The sequence below is a fragment of the Polypterus senegalus genome, chromosome 18, assembly GCF_016835505.1.
Source record: "Polypterus senegalus isolate Bchr_013 chromosome 18, ASM1683550v1, whole genome shotgun sequence".
Lineage (NCBI taxonomy): Eukaryota > Metazoa > Chordata > Cladistia > Polypteriformes > Polypteridae > Polypterus > Polypterus senegalus.
Window position 1 is genome coordinate 23,413,343 of NC_053171.1, and position 15,012 is coordinate 23,428,354.

At 35.2% G+C, this 15,012-nt stretch overlaps 1 protein-coding gene across 2 annotated transcripts in view; it reads left to right on the forward strand.

Annotated features, from left to right (window-relative positions):
• Positions 1–15,012, forward strand: part of ino80 (INO80 complex ATPase subunit) — a 182,991-nt gene that overhangs the window by 68,651 nt on the left and 99,328 nt on the right. For both annotated transcript variants that reach the window (XM_039741457.1, XM_039741458.1), the window contains exons 22-24: positions 4,174–4,241; positions 10,547–10,640; positions 12,494–12,674. In XM_039741457.1, coding sequence (XP_039597391.1) covers positions 4,174–4,241; positions 10,547–10,640; positions 12,494–12,674 — 343 coding nt within the window. The remainder of the gene's footprint in view (positions 1–4,173; positions 4,242–10,546; positions 10,641–12,493; positions 12,675–15,012) is intronic.

Below are 15,012 nucleotides of genomic sequence, written 5' to 3' on the forward strand. Positions count from 1 at the left end.
TGCTGGTTTTGTGCAACAGCTGACTAAAGATTTGACTACATCTGAGGTTAAGGTTTAGTGTCATTTTAAGCCTCAAGCACAGTTCCAGCCTGCAAAGAAGAGCCAGACTGACAAAAGAGGTTGTGTTTTCCCATAAAATAAGTCTGTGAGAATAAAGGCTTTTGTTCTCTTTTGTGTATGGAAGTAAATGGCAAATCCCCAAAATATTTATAAGAACTAGTAAGATCTTACCTCATATATACTATCACTAATTTCTTTATTGCCATGATTTTTCTTATGTACAGTACTTTGCCAATTATTATTTGTTTAATATCCTTTTGAAAATGTGAAGGAGTAAAGATGCTATTTTAGGAACTATAATGGAGACTTACCAACCTTGCAGGTTGTTTCACTTGCTAACTAAATATTCTAGCAAAGTGGGTTGACTACAACCTGTTTAATTGTGGTTAGAACAGCAAATGTCCATTCTGCTGACATGGATATGGATTGAGTGCACTAGCAGCCTTTAGCTATATGTGCCATTGCTTTTGTACTTTGCTTTATTCAATTTTAACTACACAAAAAAGACCTGCTGTGTTCAAAACATTGATAGATGGATAGATAGATAGACAGATAGATAGATACTTTATTAATCCCAAGGGGAAATTGCAATGTTTCCTGCGGTACTGATGTAACTAGGTTCATATTATTCATATTTTATTGATATGATCTTCTTTTACAGATCAATGTAATTTTGTTGTTGAATTTTGTTATTAGAAGAAAATATACCAAGAATTTGTAAACAATTAAATGTGTGCTTTTGCTGCTCTAAGAATGTGAAAAAAAGGTATACTTTCCTCTAGTTTTTCCCTTTTCCTGCTACATAAGACTACAGTACATGGGACAGGAAGTTTCCATCCTACTTATATATTTGAGTTTATTAATTTTTATTTATTTATTTTGATTGATTGCTTACATTTTCAATTCTTGAATAATGCAATTTTCTCAATTACCACTTCATTTAGTTTTCCTAACAAATTGAATGAATGTGAAATGGCATCAGATCTTAAGTATGAAGAGAAGGGGGGGGGGGGAAAAAAGAGCAATAATAAATAAATACATAAATAAAGCTTTTGTGGCTCTGTAAGTGATTTCAGTACCTCATTTTTTTCAGTATGAAACCTCTTTTTTATGCTGCTGTTCTCCCTGAAAATAATAGGCCCAGAAGGTCTAGATCTTCTTTTTGTACTGATGATCTCCAATGAGTTTCATATGTAACAATCTATAAAATTAATTTTCATTGATTACTGTACTGCGGTGGGCTGGCACCCTTTCTGGGGTTTGTTTCCTGCCTTGTGCCCTGTGTTGGCTGGGACTGGCTCCAGCAGACCCCCGTGACCCTGTAGTTAGGATATAGCAGGTTGGATAATGGATGGATGGATGATTACTGTACTGGTTCATATTTAAAACCTGAGTGAAGTAACATCAGCATCAGCTCATCCTGGCAAAGACACACCTTGTTATTCGAGCTTATACACATACTCGGTTCCTTTTCTCTGTACAGCTCTGTACAGATAGCTCACTATCTCTAACTCCTGCCAAGTCAGTTCACAACCTTGGAATGGTGTTTGATGATCGACTGTCCCTCAGGGACCATGTTGCTATGGCCTCTTGGTCTTGTAGATTTACTCTGCACGATATCTACAAAATCAGAACATATCTGACAGAATATGCAGCACAATTCCTAGTCCTCGCTTTGGTCTTGCCATGTTTGGACTCGCTGCTTGCAGGAGCATTGGCATGCATCAGCAAGCTGCTGCTGGTGATTCAAAATGCAGCAACACATCTGGTATTCAACCAACCGAGGCCGGCACATGTCACTTCTCTGGCTTTCTGTAGCAGCATATATTAATTTCAAATTATTGATGTTTCTGCATGGATTTGTTCCTGCCTTGCACCCTGTGTTGGCTGGGATTGGCTCCAGCAGACCCCCCGTGGCCTTGTGTTAGGATATAGCAAGTTGGATAATGACGACTTATTGATGCTTGCCTACAGAATAGTCAGTGTGTGTATGTATATATATTCTTAACCACCTATTCAGGTCTGCTGTTGAACAGTTCTAGTGATGCCACCTCGGTGTAGTATCAAATCTCACTCCAGATTTTTTTCATGTGTTGTTCCTACCTGGTGCAATAACTCCCAAACTCCATTTGAAATTCTGACTCCCTCAACGTGTTTAAGAAGCGCTTGTGATGATCAATTTCGTAAACGTGTCCTGTAGCTCATATTCTCAAACATTCCCTCTTTCTGATGGATTAATGTGTCTGCTAAGCAAATATATGTAAAAATGTTAATGAAAAGAAAAAAAAAATCAACAAGTTTGCAGGCCATCAATCAAACCGAAACAACTCATTTACCAAAGTTCATAGTTTTCTTGTTTTTGCCATATGCTGCATAGTGAAAACAGTACATTTGCATTTTAAGGTGAGAATAAAGCAGGAACCTACTGGAAAACAGCAAATTTATGCATATTGAATACTGGCTGTAAAATATATAGAGTCACTTTACCCCACAAGAACTCTGCACTGAATTTCCATTGTATCATAGGAGTACTGTAAGTAAAAATGACTCTGTTCAATATATGGGACAGCAGCCAATGAAAGAAAAGAAGTCCGGCACATTCTTGTTTTCTTTTCAAAATAATATATTTGGTACCAAATACATTATGTAGTTTTGTTGTTATGTGATGTCTGTCGTTTTTAGTGATAATTGCATTTCTTATAAATAAAGTTAAACAATGGCAACTATAATATGAAAATTAATGTAGTCAAAACTCACGTTCTTCGGCTGTTTTCAGAAAGAATAGTAGAAGTGGATGGTTCTCATGCAGTGAAAAACATTTCAGAAAATGATTTATTCACGGAAACCCAAGGTTGTCGGGAGACATTAGGAGTGATTCAAAAGTGCTTAAAACAGATGAATTGATTCAGCCGTGAACTGTTGCTATGTTAGTCTGTGTTATTATTTTAAACATCTAAACTCTCTCAGGAATTGTAACAGTATGCTAACAAAACTGTGTAGTGGCTCCTACCAAATATACATAAGCAATAATAATAATGAGCCCAAAGGTCCTTTGATCGCTCAGTAATGCTTTGCGATAGATAGGTGCCTAGGCTGTTGGAAGCAGGAAGACTTTTGAGTTCACCACTTGCACCCTTACAATAAGGGCAAATCTTCACTCTGTCAAAGTGAAAGAACGGTGTGATTTCAGACAAACTTCTTTTTTTTATTTTATTATATATAAGAGCTATTAGGATGTGACCTCACCTCATCTCTCAACTATGGAACTGAGTGATACAGATTATGGTTCACACTGAGGGCATAAGTAAGATCAACCCAGGGAGAGCAAGACTGACAACACGGAAACCATATATAATAAATGCATATTAGCCTTAAATGGACCTGCGTCCAAACAGTGATGACATTACTTCTTTCCAGAGAGTGTAGAACTGTGTATTTCCTTCTTCTTGGGTCCATGCTCCATGTGCCACTGGTTTTTTTTTTTGCTAATCCTGAATCGTCGGGTGCTAAGAATGTTTAAAGTATCATGCATACAGAAAGATGCTTGGGCTCATTAACTTTGCTTTCTGCTGCCACATAGCCAGGGGGATAACCTTAAATTGCACAAAGCAAGGTGCATCTTCTCCCAATTTGACCATCAGCTGTGAGCATCCTGTGTACCTAGTAACTGTTTATTTTTGTAACTCTCTAAATCCTGTTACCCCTTGCACTCTGATTCTGAAATATATCACATCAGTGATGGAGCTACTTCCCCCTAGCATGTTCATCTTCATGCAAGATACTTGGGACTCCCGCCCTCAGTGACATAAGGTCCATGTGTTTGGAATGTGCCTCTGGCATTCCACAATCTCCTTTCTCTGATGAGACAACTCTTCTTTTAGGTAGAGTTGATTCCCTCTGGAAAATTGGGAACTGATTCCTTGGGTCCCAGTCATGCCATTTGAGCTTGTCACTCTCCAGAGGACTTTTTCTTTTCTTCAGACACCCACATTTAAAACTTTAGAAATTTTCTTTATGTATTGCTGATTAAAAGTTATTTTTTGTTTAAAGATTTTTATAAAAGGAGAAAGTACTTTTATATGGAATTGATTTCCCTATTTTGTCTACTTACAGGTTATTACAAGTGTTGCTGTCACCATTTGCACCAGATCACATTCATCAGTCATTAATGCATAGAAAAGGTGAGAACATATATGAGCCTTAAAGATTAAAGAGGCCAATCCTGTTGCTTACATAATTATTACAAAGACTGTAGAGTAGTTGGTAGAGTGAATGTAAAGGTGTGATTGGTTCCTGTCCATAAGATGATAGTTGCTGTCATTTGAAGTCATTTACATAATCTGGAGACAAAGTTGTATAATTGTATCTTCTTTTATATATGTATGTGTGCATATTGATGAATATGCTTTCCAGCCATGATACCTGCATCTACTGATCAGCATTAAAAGGATTTATATGTCACATGCTTTTGTAGGCTTTAATAGTTAAGTTTACTATCCATAATCCCCCTACTTAACACATAATATGAATTGGAATCTTCTTGTTACGAATTACAGTTATACCTTAGTGAAGAAAAGAGTCACACATTTTGCTGACTAGGGTTTTGGTTGTCTTTAAATAACTATTATAAACTCAGTATATTTGTCATTTTAATAGCATTGCTGATAACCTGCAGAATAAAACTTCAGTTGCAATGTGTTTTTTATAAAGTAACATATTCCTTAATTACTTCATACAGAGCTTGTAATGGATTAGTAGACACAGAATTATATAACTGTAAAGAGAAAATCTTAAACGTTCAAAAGTAGCTAGTTATAAATTCACAGGACATGGTATTAACAGAGCAAAACAAAAAACCTAAGCATTACACAAATCCTGCCGAAAATTAAACACTTTGCCCATTCCATTCTTGTACAAAGGGAAACTTCTACAGATGTAAGTTTATAGGCCATGGAAAATTTCTTGGACATTATAACAATGCACTAACAAAATTGTATCAAAGACTGAATGACAATTTGTGAGGAGCTAGAGTAAGTCCAGCTGTTTGACACTGTTTGTAAAGACATTTTTCATAGCTAGAAGAGGCAGCATTGTTAAAGAATGAAGTTGTGCCCAGGAGTCAATAAAGAGAACAATCATATGGTTAAAGCCAACTGATGAGATAGTCACAGTTATAATAATAAACTTAATGTAGAATATTTAGCCCATAGTAATCAGCAGGTCTCTACAACCATTTTGCCAGAAGCAGACTGTGACAAGATAATCTGTCTTTGCACTCTTTTTAAAAGCTTAGGCCAAAGCTATAGCAATGACATTTATTGGCACATACAAAAAGTGCATCCTTTTCTAAAATTATCATAAAATATCACTTTAACATTTTTTTGGAATTGTGAAATCTCTTTAAATATAGAGTAAATGTTAGTTACCCTTTTAAACAGAAATCTACGTAAAATTGTTGTTGGCATTGCATATGTGTACTAATGTAGCCCTTATTTGCAATGCCGAGCAAATATTTCTTCAAATACTAATTCATTTTAAAACATCCACTGTATTTTGCATTTATGGCGACATGTCAAGGATGGGCTGGGTAGCCAGTTGCCCAGATCTCCCGGACTGTGACTGTGTCTGGTGTTTTGTGTTATAATTGACCATGGAAACACACCGAGGTTAATTTTTTTCCAGAGGTGCTACTGTTTGGAGTTTTTGTTTTCATCTCCCCCATTGTCAAATGGCTATAGTTCAACAATTAATTAACAACAACAACATTTATTTATATAGCACATTTTCATACAATTAATGTAGCTCAAAGTGCTTTACATTATGAAGAAAAGAGAAAAAAAGACAAAGTAAGAATTAAAATAAGACAACACTAATTAACATAGAATAAAAGTAAGATTCAATGGTCAGGGAGGACAGAAAAAACAAAAAAAAACTCCAGACGGCTGGAGAAAAAAATAAAATCTGCAGGGGTTCCAGAGTATGAGACCACCCAGCTCCCCTCTAGCATAAATGATCAGTCCTCTTTGTATTTAGGACAAATATTGACGAGTTCCATTTATATAAATTGGTTTCAAACTACTCTTTTGTTTTCCTGTGTTTTTATGTGTATTCATTATGTAATTAGTAATTTGTAAAATTTATACTTGCATTTTACCGAAGAACCCGTTACAATGCTCTGTGACTACACTCATTGTATACAGTTTTACAAAAATAAACTGAATCGATTATTCTCCGCAAAGTGAAATTATTTCCCCACCCCATGTTGTTCAGCAGCCTGTTTATTCAAATTTTGTATTTTTTCAGCCTTCTTATTTAAATTTAGAAATTTTAAATTTTATTCAGATGTACATTACAATAGAAGAGTTATAATACAGCATCCAAATCCACATTGTTATAAACAAAAGAAAATGAATCCACTCAAAAATACAATCATCCCAGTAAATCGGAGTTGAGATCTGTTAATATCTTTTTGCTTTAAGTGCAGTTTAATGACACTGATACTACTGATTGTATGGAGGATGGCATAACTTTAAATCATTTCAACTTCAGATTCCATTTGTGTTTCTAATAGTAATCTATGCTGGATAGATCAGAAAATCAGAACTGGAAATGTAAATGTGCTCTTCCTCACATCAAGTGGATGGCACTTGGCATTAGTTCTACATAACATAGCATGTCCTGAGAGTCTTTGCTAAATGTGTGCTCATTAAAATAAAGAGTTGCACAAGTGAGTATTTGTACATATTCCATCATAAACTTAATATTTAATTCCTCAAATGATTATATATATTAAGCATTGAATTCCTGTAATTATTTTTAATGTACAATAATTAACCTTATAATAATAATAATTTATCATATGTTGCATAAAGTGGAAAGACAATTATTAAGGTATACAGTAATCCCTCCTCGATCGCGGGGGTTGCGTTCCAGACCCCCCCGCGATAGGTGAAAATCCTCGAAGTAGAAACCATATGTTTGTATGGTTATTTTTATATATTTTAAGCCCTTATAAACTCTCCCACCCTGTTAACATTATTAGAGCCCTCTAGACATGAAATAACACCCTTTAGCCAAACGTTTAAACTGTGCTCCGTGACAAGACAGAGATGACAGTTCTTTCTCACAATTAAAAGAATGCAAACATATCTTATCTTCAAAAGAGCACCATCAGGAGCAGAGAATGTCAGAGAGAGCGCTCGCTAAGAAAAGCAAACAATCAAAAAATCAATACGTGCTTTTAAGTATACAGAAGCACCGTGATAAAGCGGCATTTTGTAGAGGAGCGTCCTATCTTCTAGGCAAACAGCCCCTCTGCTCACACCCCCTCCGTCAGGCAGAGAGAGCGAGAAAGATAGAGAGAAGCAAACAAGCACAGCGCGGGAAGCATATCTTATAGCATTGAGGAGTTTTAGTTAATATGTAATACATGCTCTGATTGGGCAGCTTCTAAGCCATCCGCCAATAGCGTCCCTTGTATGAAATCAACTGGGCAATCAAACTGAGGAAGCATGTAACCTAAATTAAAAGACCCATTATCCGCAGAAAGCGGCGAACCAGCGAAAAATCCATGATATATATTTAGATGTGCTTACATTTAAAATCCACGACAGAGTGAAGCCGTGAAAGTCGAAGCGCGATATAGCGAGGGATTACTGTACATTAAAATTAATTCACGTTATTTAGCTGTGCTATATTTTTAAAATCCCAGCCACCCAGAAATAGATTAAGAGGGTTTGAGAAAAAAAAAAAGAATTATTAAATGGATGGATTTGTAATACTATAGTGCAGTAAACATATATGTGGAAATACATTTTATAAGAATAAGATGAACTGAATATTCATTTAGCCATTCATTTGGTATTCAGCTCAGAAACCCACAACACTGGGCACAAGGGTACACTCATATACACTTTCATACCAGCTCACTACTATACGTATTTGGAATGTGGGAGGAAGACTGGAGTATCCAAACGAAAATCCTCACAAACGCAGGAAGACTGTGTAAATTACACAAAAGTAGTGTCTAGTCTGAGATTCAAACCTGGGATGCTAGAGCTATGAGGAAGTATTATTAACTGCTATGCTATCAATCTACTTTTTAAACTGAATTTAAGCAGGCTAAAATGAATTAATGGAATGTTTTTTTAGGGTCAGTTTTGGAAAATTAATTTAAATTGTGAACAACAAGAACAACAGATTTTTTTCAAAAGAGAGGAACCCTTTCGGTCCGTTAAGCTCATTTAGGTAGCTAATAGCTGATATGTCCTAATTTATCATCCAGACGTTTAATAAACGTTGTCAAGGTATCACTTCAACTGTATGACTCTAGTTTTGTTCCAGATTTTGCCGACTCTGTGTGCATTACTGGAGCAGCAATAAGCACAGTGCTTTTCAGTACAGTCTGAGCTTGAGAGAGTGTGTGTACATATACATGTGAGGTAAGCAGTATGAGAACAAAGAGTTAAAAATCCAGTCAAAGATGTTGCTCTTCACTCATCAAAGTGCTGCTTTTACCATGAAACATAACCACATCACTTGCCTAGAAGACATGAATATTCATAAATTATTGTTGTTGTAAATTGTATTTTATATAATTATTAACCTCCTTATTTGATTATTGTAATTATTTCTTGAGGAGTTGTTTTTCATGTTGTGCTCAACTAAATTTGAAGCATTAAATTATTTCTCTTGCTGCCAACAACAGCTGTAATTTCGAACACAATCACTGATTGCCTGTCTTGTGATAATTATTCTCTATTAGTAACAGAGGATAGTTCAATGTTTTGCAGTATTCTGTTTTGTTATCAGCTGGTTTTGGGTATTGTTATGAAACATGTATATATACAAAGTTCAATTATACAGTCACTGTATAAAGATTACAGTCAAGCACTGATATCATGTTGCCAGGATGACTAGAACACATTAAGATTGATGACGTTGCATTATTTTTCATTTGTTCTTTTATTTTTTATTTATAAATGCCCCCTGTGATATTTATGAGGTGTATCAAAAAGTTTTAAGCCTGGTCTGTTAAGAGAAAACAAGCAAAATCAAAACAGTTTTATTTGTCAACATAATCCTCTCCAGCACTAATACACTTATTTTAAAATTCACAAAGTCTTTTTTGCGAGCGTTTTGTCTTCATTACACACTCACCCTTCAGTAGCTGACGTAATGATGTATTTTGTAGAACAGGTGGAAATCACTTGGGACCAGGTCTGAAGTAGGGAGTGTGTGTGCTGTCACTTTGAATCCACAGTTTTGTAGCACAGCCAATTCAACATATGGAGTGTGAGCATCACCATGGTTGTGAAACAGAAGGGGGCTGGTCACCCACATTCCTCGTTGCATTTCCTTGATTGATTTCCACAAACTGTGAAGCAAAAGAATGTAATATATTGACTAGTTATGCTCGCCTTTTGAGGAATTTAATCATCATTAACAACATCATAAGTTGTGCACAAGATCTTGAAACTCCCAGGGACCTTGGATTTCTGTGGTGCTGGAGAACCTAAATGCTTTTGTTCATTCGACTATTGCTTAGGCTATTGGTCATAGTGATGTATCCAAATTTCATGCCCAGCTACAAAATGTTTCTTAATTTACTCACAGTTTGAATTAAGTAGCTTGACATTCTTCTTGAATCAGTTTGTGGAGATGTTTTGTTTCAGTAATCAACATTCAGGACACCCAGTGATCGTGTTCAATTACTCGTGAAGAATTAACTCAGTTGAGAGATTACTAAACCCTATGGTGTCTGCTATTTGTGCACTGTCAGCCTTCCATTCTTTGTTATGATTCGCTTTATTGTGGTAATATTTTTTTCTGACGCTGATATTGAAGGCTGGACAGACTTCCTATGATGGAATTCTGTAGCTCCTATCTTGCCTGTGGCATTTGAAGGGAACTGGTACAGGCACACTCTGACAAGGCAAGAAAGAATCTCAGATACAGTATTGCTCTCTAGCATTACAATATGCAAGCTTTCGAGGCAACTCAGGCCCCTTCTTCAGGCAAGATGTAACATCTTGCCTGAAGAAGGCCTGAGTTGCCTCAAGCTTGCATATTGTAATCTTTAGTTAGCCAATAAAAGGTGTCATTTTGCTTGGCTTTTCTCTACATTCATAATGGCTAACACGGTACAACAACCTAGTTCTTTAGCATTAGAAATTCATTGATAGCACAATACCTGATTTGGTACTTTTTGGCGTCCTTGTTGACTTACTTCCGAAATAAATATCCTTCAGTATAATTCACACATGCTATTAACTTGCACCTCACATATATTTTATTACATAGTAGGTAATCTTTGGCTACCTATAAAATTAACACCACACATGGAATACTTTCAAGTTCAGGCTCAGAAAACTTTTTGATCACACTTTGTACATTTCGATCTGCAGTCACCTTGCTATTAATAAATTAATCATGAACAGCTTGCATGTTCTCAAAACACCTCCTATGTGCTTGTGTCTTTTTACAGGAAATGATGAAAGTAGTTGTTTTTCTTTCTTGAGATTTATCGATGTTTCTCCTTCTGATATGAATAACATTATGCTTCAGGGAACCTTAATCAGGTAAACATTTCATTGTGTTCTGAGTATTGTTTGAAAGTCATTAAACACTTCATGTTTTGTAAAGTAGATGGAATACTTTAGAATCTATATTGAAGTTTCTTTAAATTTCTCCATATATACAAAACACAAATTATTTTGAATACCATGTGTTATATTGTGCAGTGTTTGGACTGGCCACATTATTACATAGCACCTTGTTTGTAAATAATTATATGTAAGGTGTTTCAATTCCTTCTGGTTTATAAAGTGAATTTGGCAAGTAGTTAGTCCTGCTTTTGTATAATGATGGTTCTCATTTACCAAATAATTAGAGATGAGGTCATAAATGTAAGCACAAAAAAACAACTCTAAAAATCGTATGTTTATTTGAATGAAATGAGTACAAGTCATTGAATTTGATTATGAAAATCATCCTGAAATAGTAGGTGACTTTATTATTGGTCTTTCCTTTTATCGTGCACTTGCATACAGTATGTTAAGGTGTTAACATAATTCCACATTAATGACAGGTTGGACTGGTCTTGGAACACAGAGTAGAAAGAAGAAATGACAGAGAAGGGTCTTTTTTCATAGGAGACTGTGCTCCTTTAATGTGAGAAGTGGCATCTTTCACATCTTCTATAACTCTGTGATGGTCAGTGTAATTTTCCATGCTGTGGTGTGATGGGCTGGCCGCATCACTTTATGAAAGGCCCACCGAATTAACAAGCTAATTAAAAGGGCAGACTCAGATATAGGATGCATTCTGGACCCCCTGAGAAGGAGAGAATTAAAACAAAATTGAGTGCCATTATGAACATTGTTGCACCTTCTCTCTGTGACACACCAACACTGAGAACTTTCAACCAACGAGTGATTTAGCTGATATGTGACAAGAAATGTTACCGGGGCTCCTTTATACCAACAGCAATACAATTGCATAGTGCCTCACTGGGACTGTGACAGCCAAGTCAGAAGTTTTCTTTTCTTTTAAATTGGCTTGCTTTATAGTCATTCTGGTGTATGTTCAGATCAAAGTGTGTGTGTTTATTTATTTAATTATTTACTTACTTATCCACCTATTCATTATTTGTTAATTTAAAGAGTTACTGCCTATCTATCTATCTATCTATCTATCTATCTATCTATCTATCTATCTATCTATCTATCTATCTATCTATCTATCTATCTATCTATCTATCTATCTATCTATCTATCTATCTATCTATCTATCTATCTATCTATCTATCTATCTATCTATCTATCTATCTATCTAAGGGCTGATTCATGTTAATTCCACAGTTCAGTGAATGTTACCTTGCTGGTATGCATAAAATCAGTCTGGCTATAAACGAAAACCATGAGTAACATATTTTATTGCTCCTCCCAGATGCTACCTGAGTTGCTACTACTGGTTTCCATAAATGACATGTCACAAGTTTAGAGTGTGGTGCAAATTGAATATTTCTATGTGAATCTTGAACATGGTGCTTCCAGGACTTAATGAGACAGCAGGTTAAACTGTGAAAGCAAACCCTACAGTTGCTGTTGTAACTAACAGAATTGCCAAATGTTTATTTTATTTGACTGATTCTTTTCGATTTATGTTTTTTGTGGTCTTTGACTTGTCTTTTAGTTTTTAAAGAGAACCTATTTCCTGTTTTAGGCTAGCTTCAAATCCTCCAAGTTACTCCATACAATTACCTCTGGGGAATAGAATTTGTTTAGTGCAAAACAACATGCAGCTAGTGCAATACACTTTTTCTTCGGTCAGAAATTAAGATGTGAAGAGTCAGGAGGTGGGTTAGTATTTGATGTTTACATATGATCATACTAATGCTAATGATTTTAGAAATGCCTTTCTGCTCTTACAGGTGGTTAGCACTTTTTTTATCACTTAAGTCTTCATACCGGCTTTACCACAAACGGCAGTGGGATGCCAACGGAGATGAAGGAAGCAATGCCAAATCTAACTACCTTGTCAACAAAGCTCTCATTCTTTGGGTGAACTCACCAACATCTTTTGTGAATGTGAACAGCAGCCCTGTATTACAGGTAACTTTGTTAATATTTTAATTATGCAGCAATCCTCTGTAGGGTTAGCCGGAGTTCACTGTTGATAGCGCACTGGTAGTTCAAGTAACTTGAGTGAGATAACAGGTTAATTATGTTAAAGACAGTGTGAGCCCAAGAATTGAGATTAAATATGTGAAATTTGTTTTGTAAGACAAGTATAAATAGTGAACTTGAAAAAAAAATATTTTTAAATTAGAAAATATGTTTTTGAAATGTGCCCAACCTCCAATCAATTAGCTTTCATTTAGAACTTTAGTGAAATAGCTCTAGTAGTATGGCAAGATAGTGTAGGCATAAATTGACCTATTTGGTAGAAGACTATAGTTTGTGGTGGTTGTAGCATATACTGTGGTACGAAAAACTTGATTTAGCAAAACAAAACAACAGTTCATCATTATTTTAAGAAGTGCAAATCAGAAAATCTCAGTAACTTTGAAAGTTTTTCAAGTTTAGTTGCAAAAACCTTCAAGTGCTGGGTAAAGAGTAAAAAAAAATTCTGAGTGCAAGTGAAGAGATAAAGAAACTCCTATTTCAGGAATTGCATGTATTATTTATTTCCTAATGATAAATACATTAAACAAAATGATTTTTATGAAAGCTTTCCAGATTACATCTAAATATATTTAAACAAACTTTAATGTATATTTTTAAATATATTTTCATAAAACATTTTGTCATATTACATTCTTGTTGGTGCCAAAGTGTTGGCTATGCTGATAGGCGTGTAGATTTTAAAAAATAAATCTGAAAGAATGATCAAAAACAGCATTCCATAGCTCTGACCTGGCATGTCAATTTAAGTATACTGTATCAAGTCCAAAATGCACTAGCAGGTAAGTTTTCACCTTTTTGACAAAAAATGTTTTAGCTGCTGATTAGACTGAAGGCTGAGAAGAATGAAATTAAATGTTGAAGTTGTCTATCTGATTTTATTATAGTATACACAATTTTAAGCAACCACTGTTATAGAGAATTAAGTTTAAAAAAAAAAAAAAATCATTTGTGCAATCACAGCAAATGAGGGCCCTCAGATATGTCTTTTGCCACTTCAAATGTAGTATCAGGATAAGATGTTGCATTTGCAACCGTTTAACAGCCATTCTTTGTTTTTCCCAAATTGGTAGACTGCCTCATAAGTTCCGTTGATGTACAGTCTGTGGTGTTAACTATCTGTAGGTATGAGACCCATTCCTCCTCTACCATTTTTTGTCACTTCTGAGAACTCTTTTGTTGACTTTTATCTGATCCTCTATATATCTGTATCTGTATAGGAGTGTATTTACATTAATTTAACAAAAAGCCTGCATCTGAGAAGACAAAGTTATTATAGACAAGGGCCTCTTTCACACATACAGGGCGATCTAGTTAATTATGGGGTGAGGTCATTTACAATATGAATGAAAACCTGAATCAAAATATTAAGAAATTTAGCCTAATTTCCTAGGTTTAGACTAGTTATGATTCATGAAAATCTGCTGCCTCAGCTTGTATGTGAAAACTAATAAAATTCCCACATTCACTACACAGTACATTATAACAGCCTTGTTTATTAGACATGCTTACATTAATTTCTAGGTGATCTAATACTATTGCATTGTTTTTCAGTTCTTGCTTCCAATCTGTGGTATAAGCAGGTCAGCTGCTCTAACGGTCTATTCTGTTAATGTTCAGGTGCATCTTGAAGACCCACCTCTTTCTGCCCCTCTGTTCACCTTTTGAAATCTATAGCTTGTTTAGGCACTTTCGATAATGACCTTACTTTACTCTTGTCATGCTACTAATTTATCATCTAATCATAATACTAACTATGTATAATGCTACACATTTAATTTTTTTTCCTACTGTCTGTTAATTTTGCAGTTTCACGATAAATGAGCAACTGTATTATTTGTATATTGTTCCAAGTAAGTAACAAATAATAAAATATTTGTAAAACAATGGCCTTGTCCAGAAAATTAATGAGAGGTCTAATACAAACTGAGGTTTAAACCACCCAGGAAGTCTTTGTCTTAGTAAAATATGAATGTTTTGCTGGTGGGATTCATGTGTGCCTTATACATCCCTCATCCTGTACTGGCCTGGTTTACAGCAGAAAGAAAGTCTAGTATTTCTTACACATCTATTAGCTGTATTGGCATTGGTTGCTATGGAAATGACTTCTAGTGTTTCCCCTTTTCCACTCTCCTGTATACTCCATTATCCATGCGTGCACTGTTATCCGCAAGCTGTCATATTTATAGTAAAACGCAAGTACAGGTAATTAAAAACTTAATGAGAATTTAGTGTCATTTATATCCTTTTTACAAATCCTTATCCT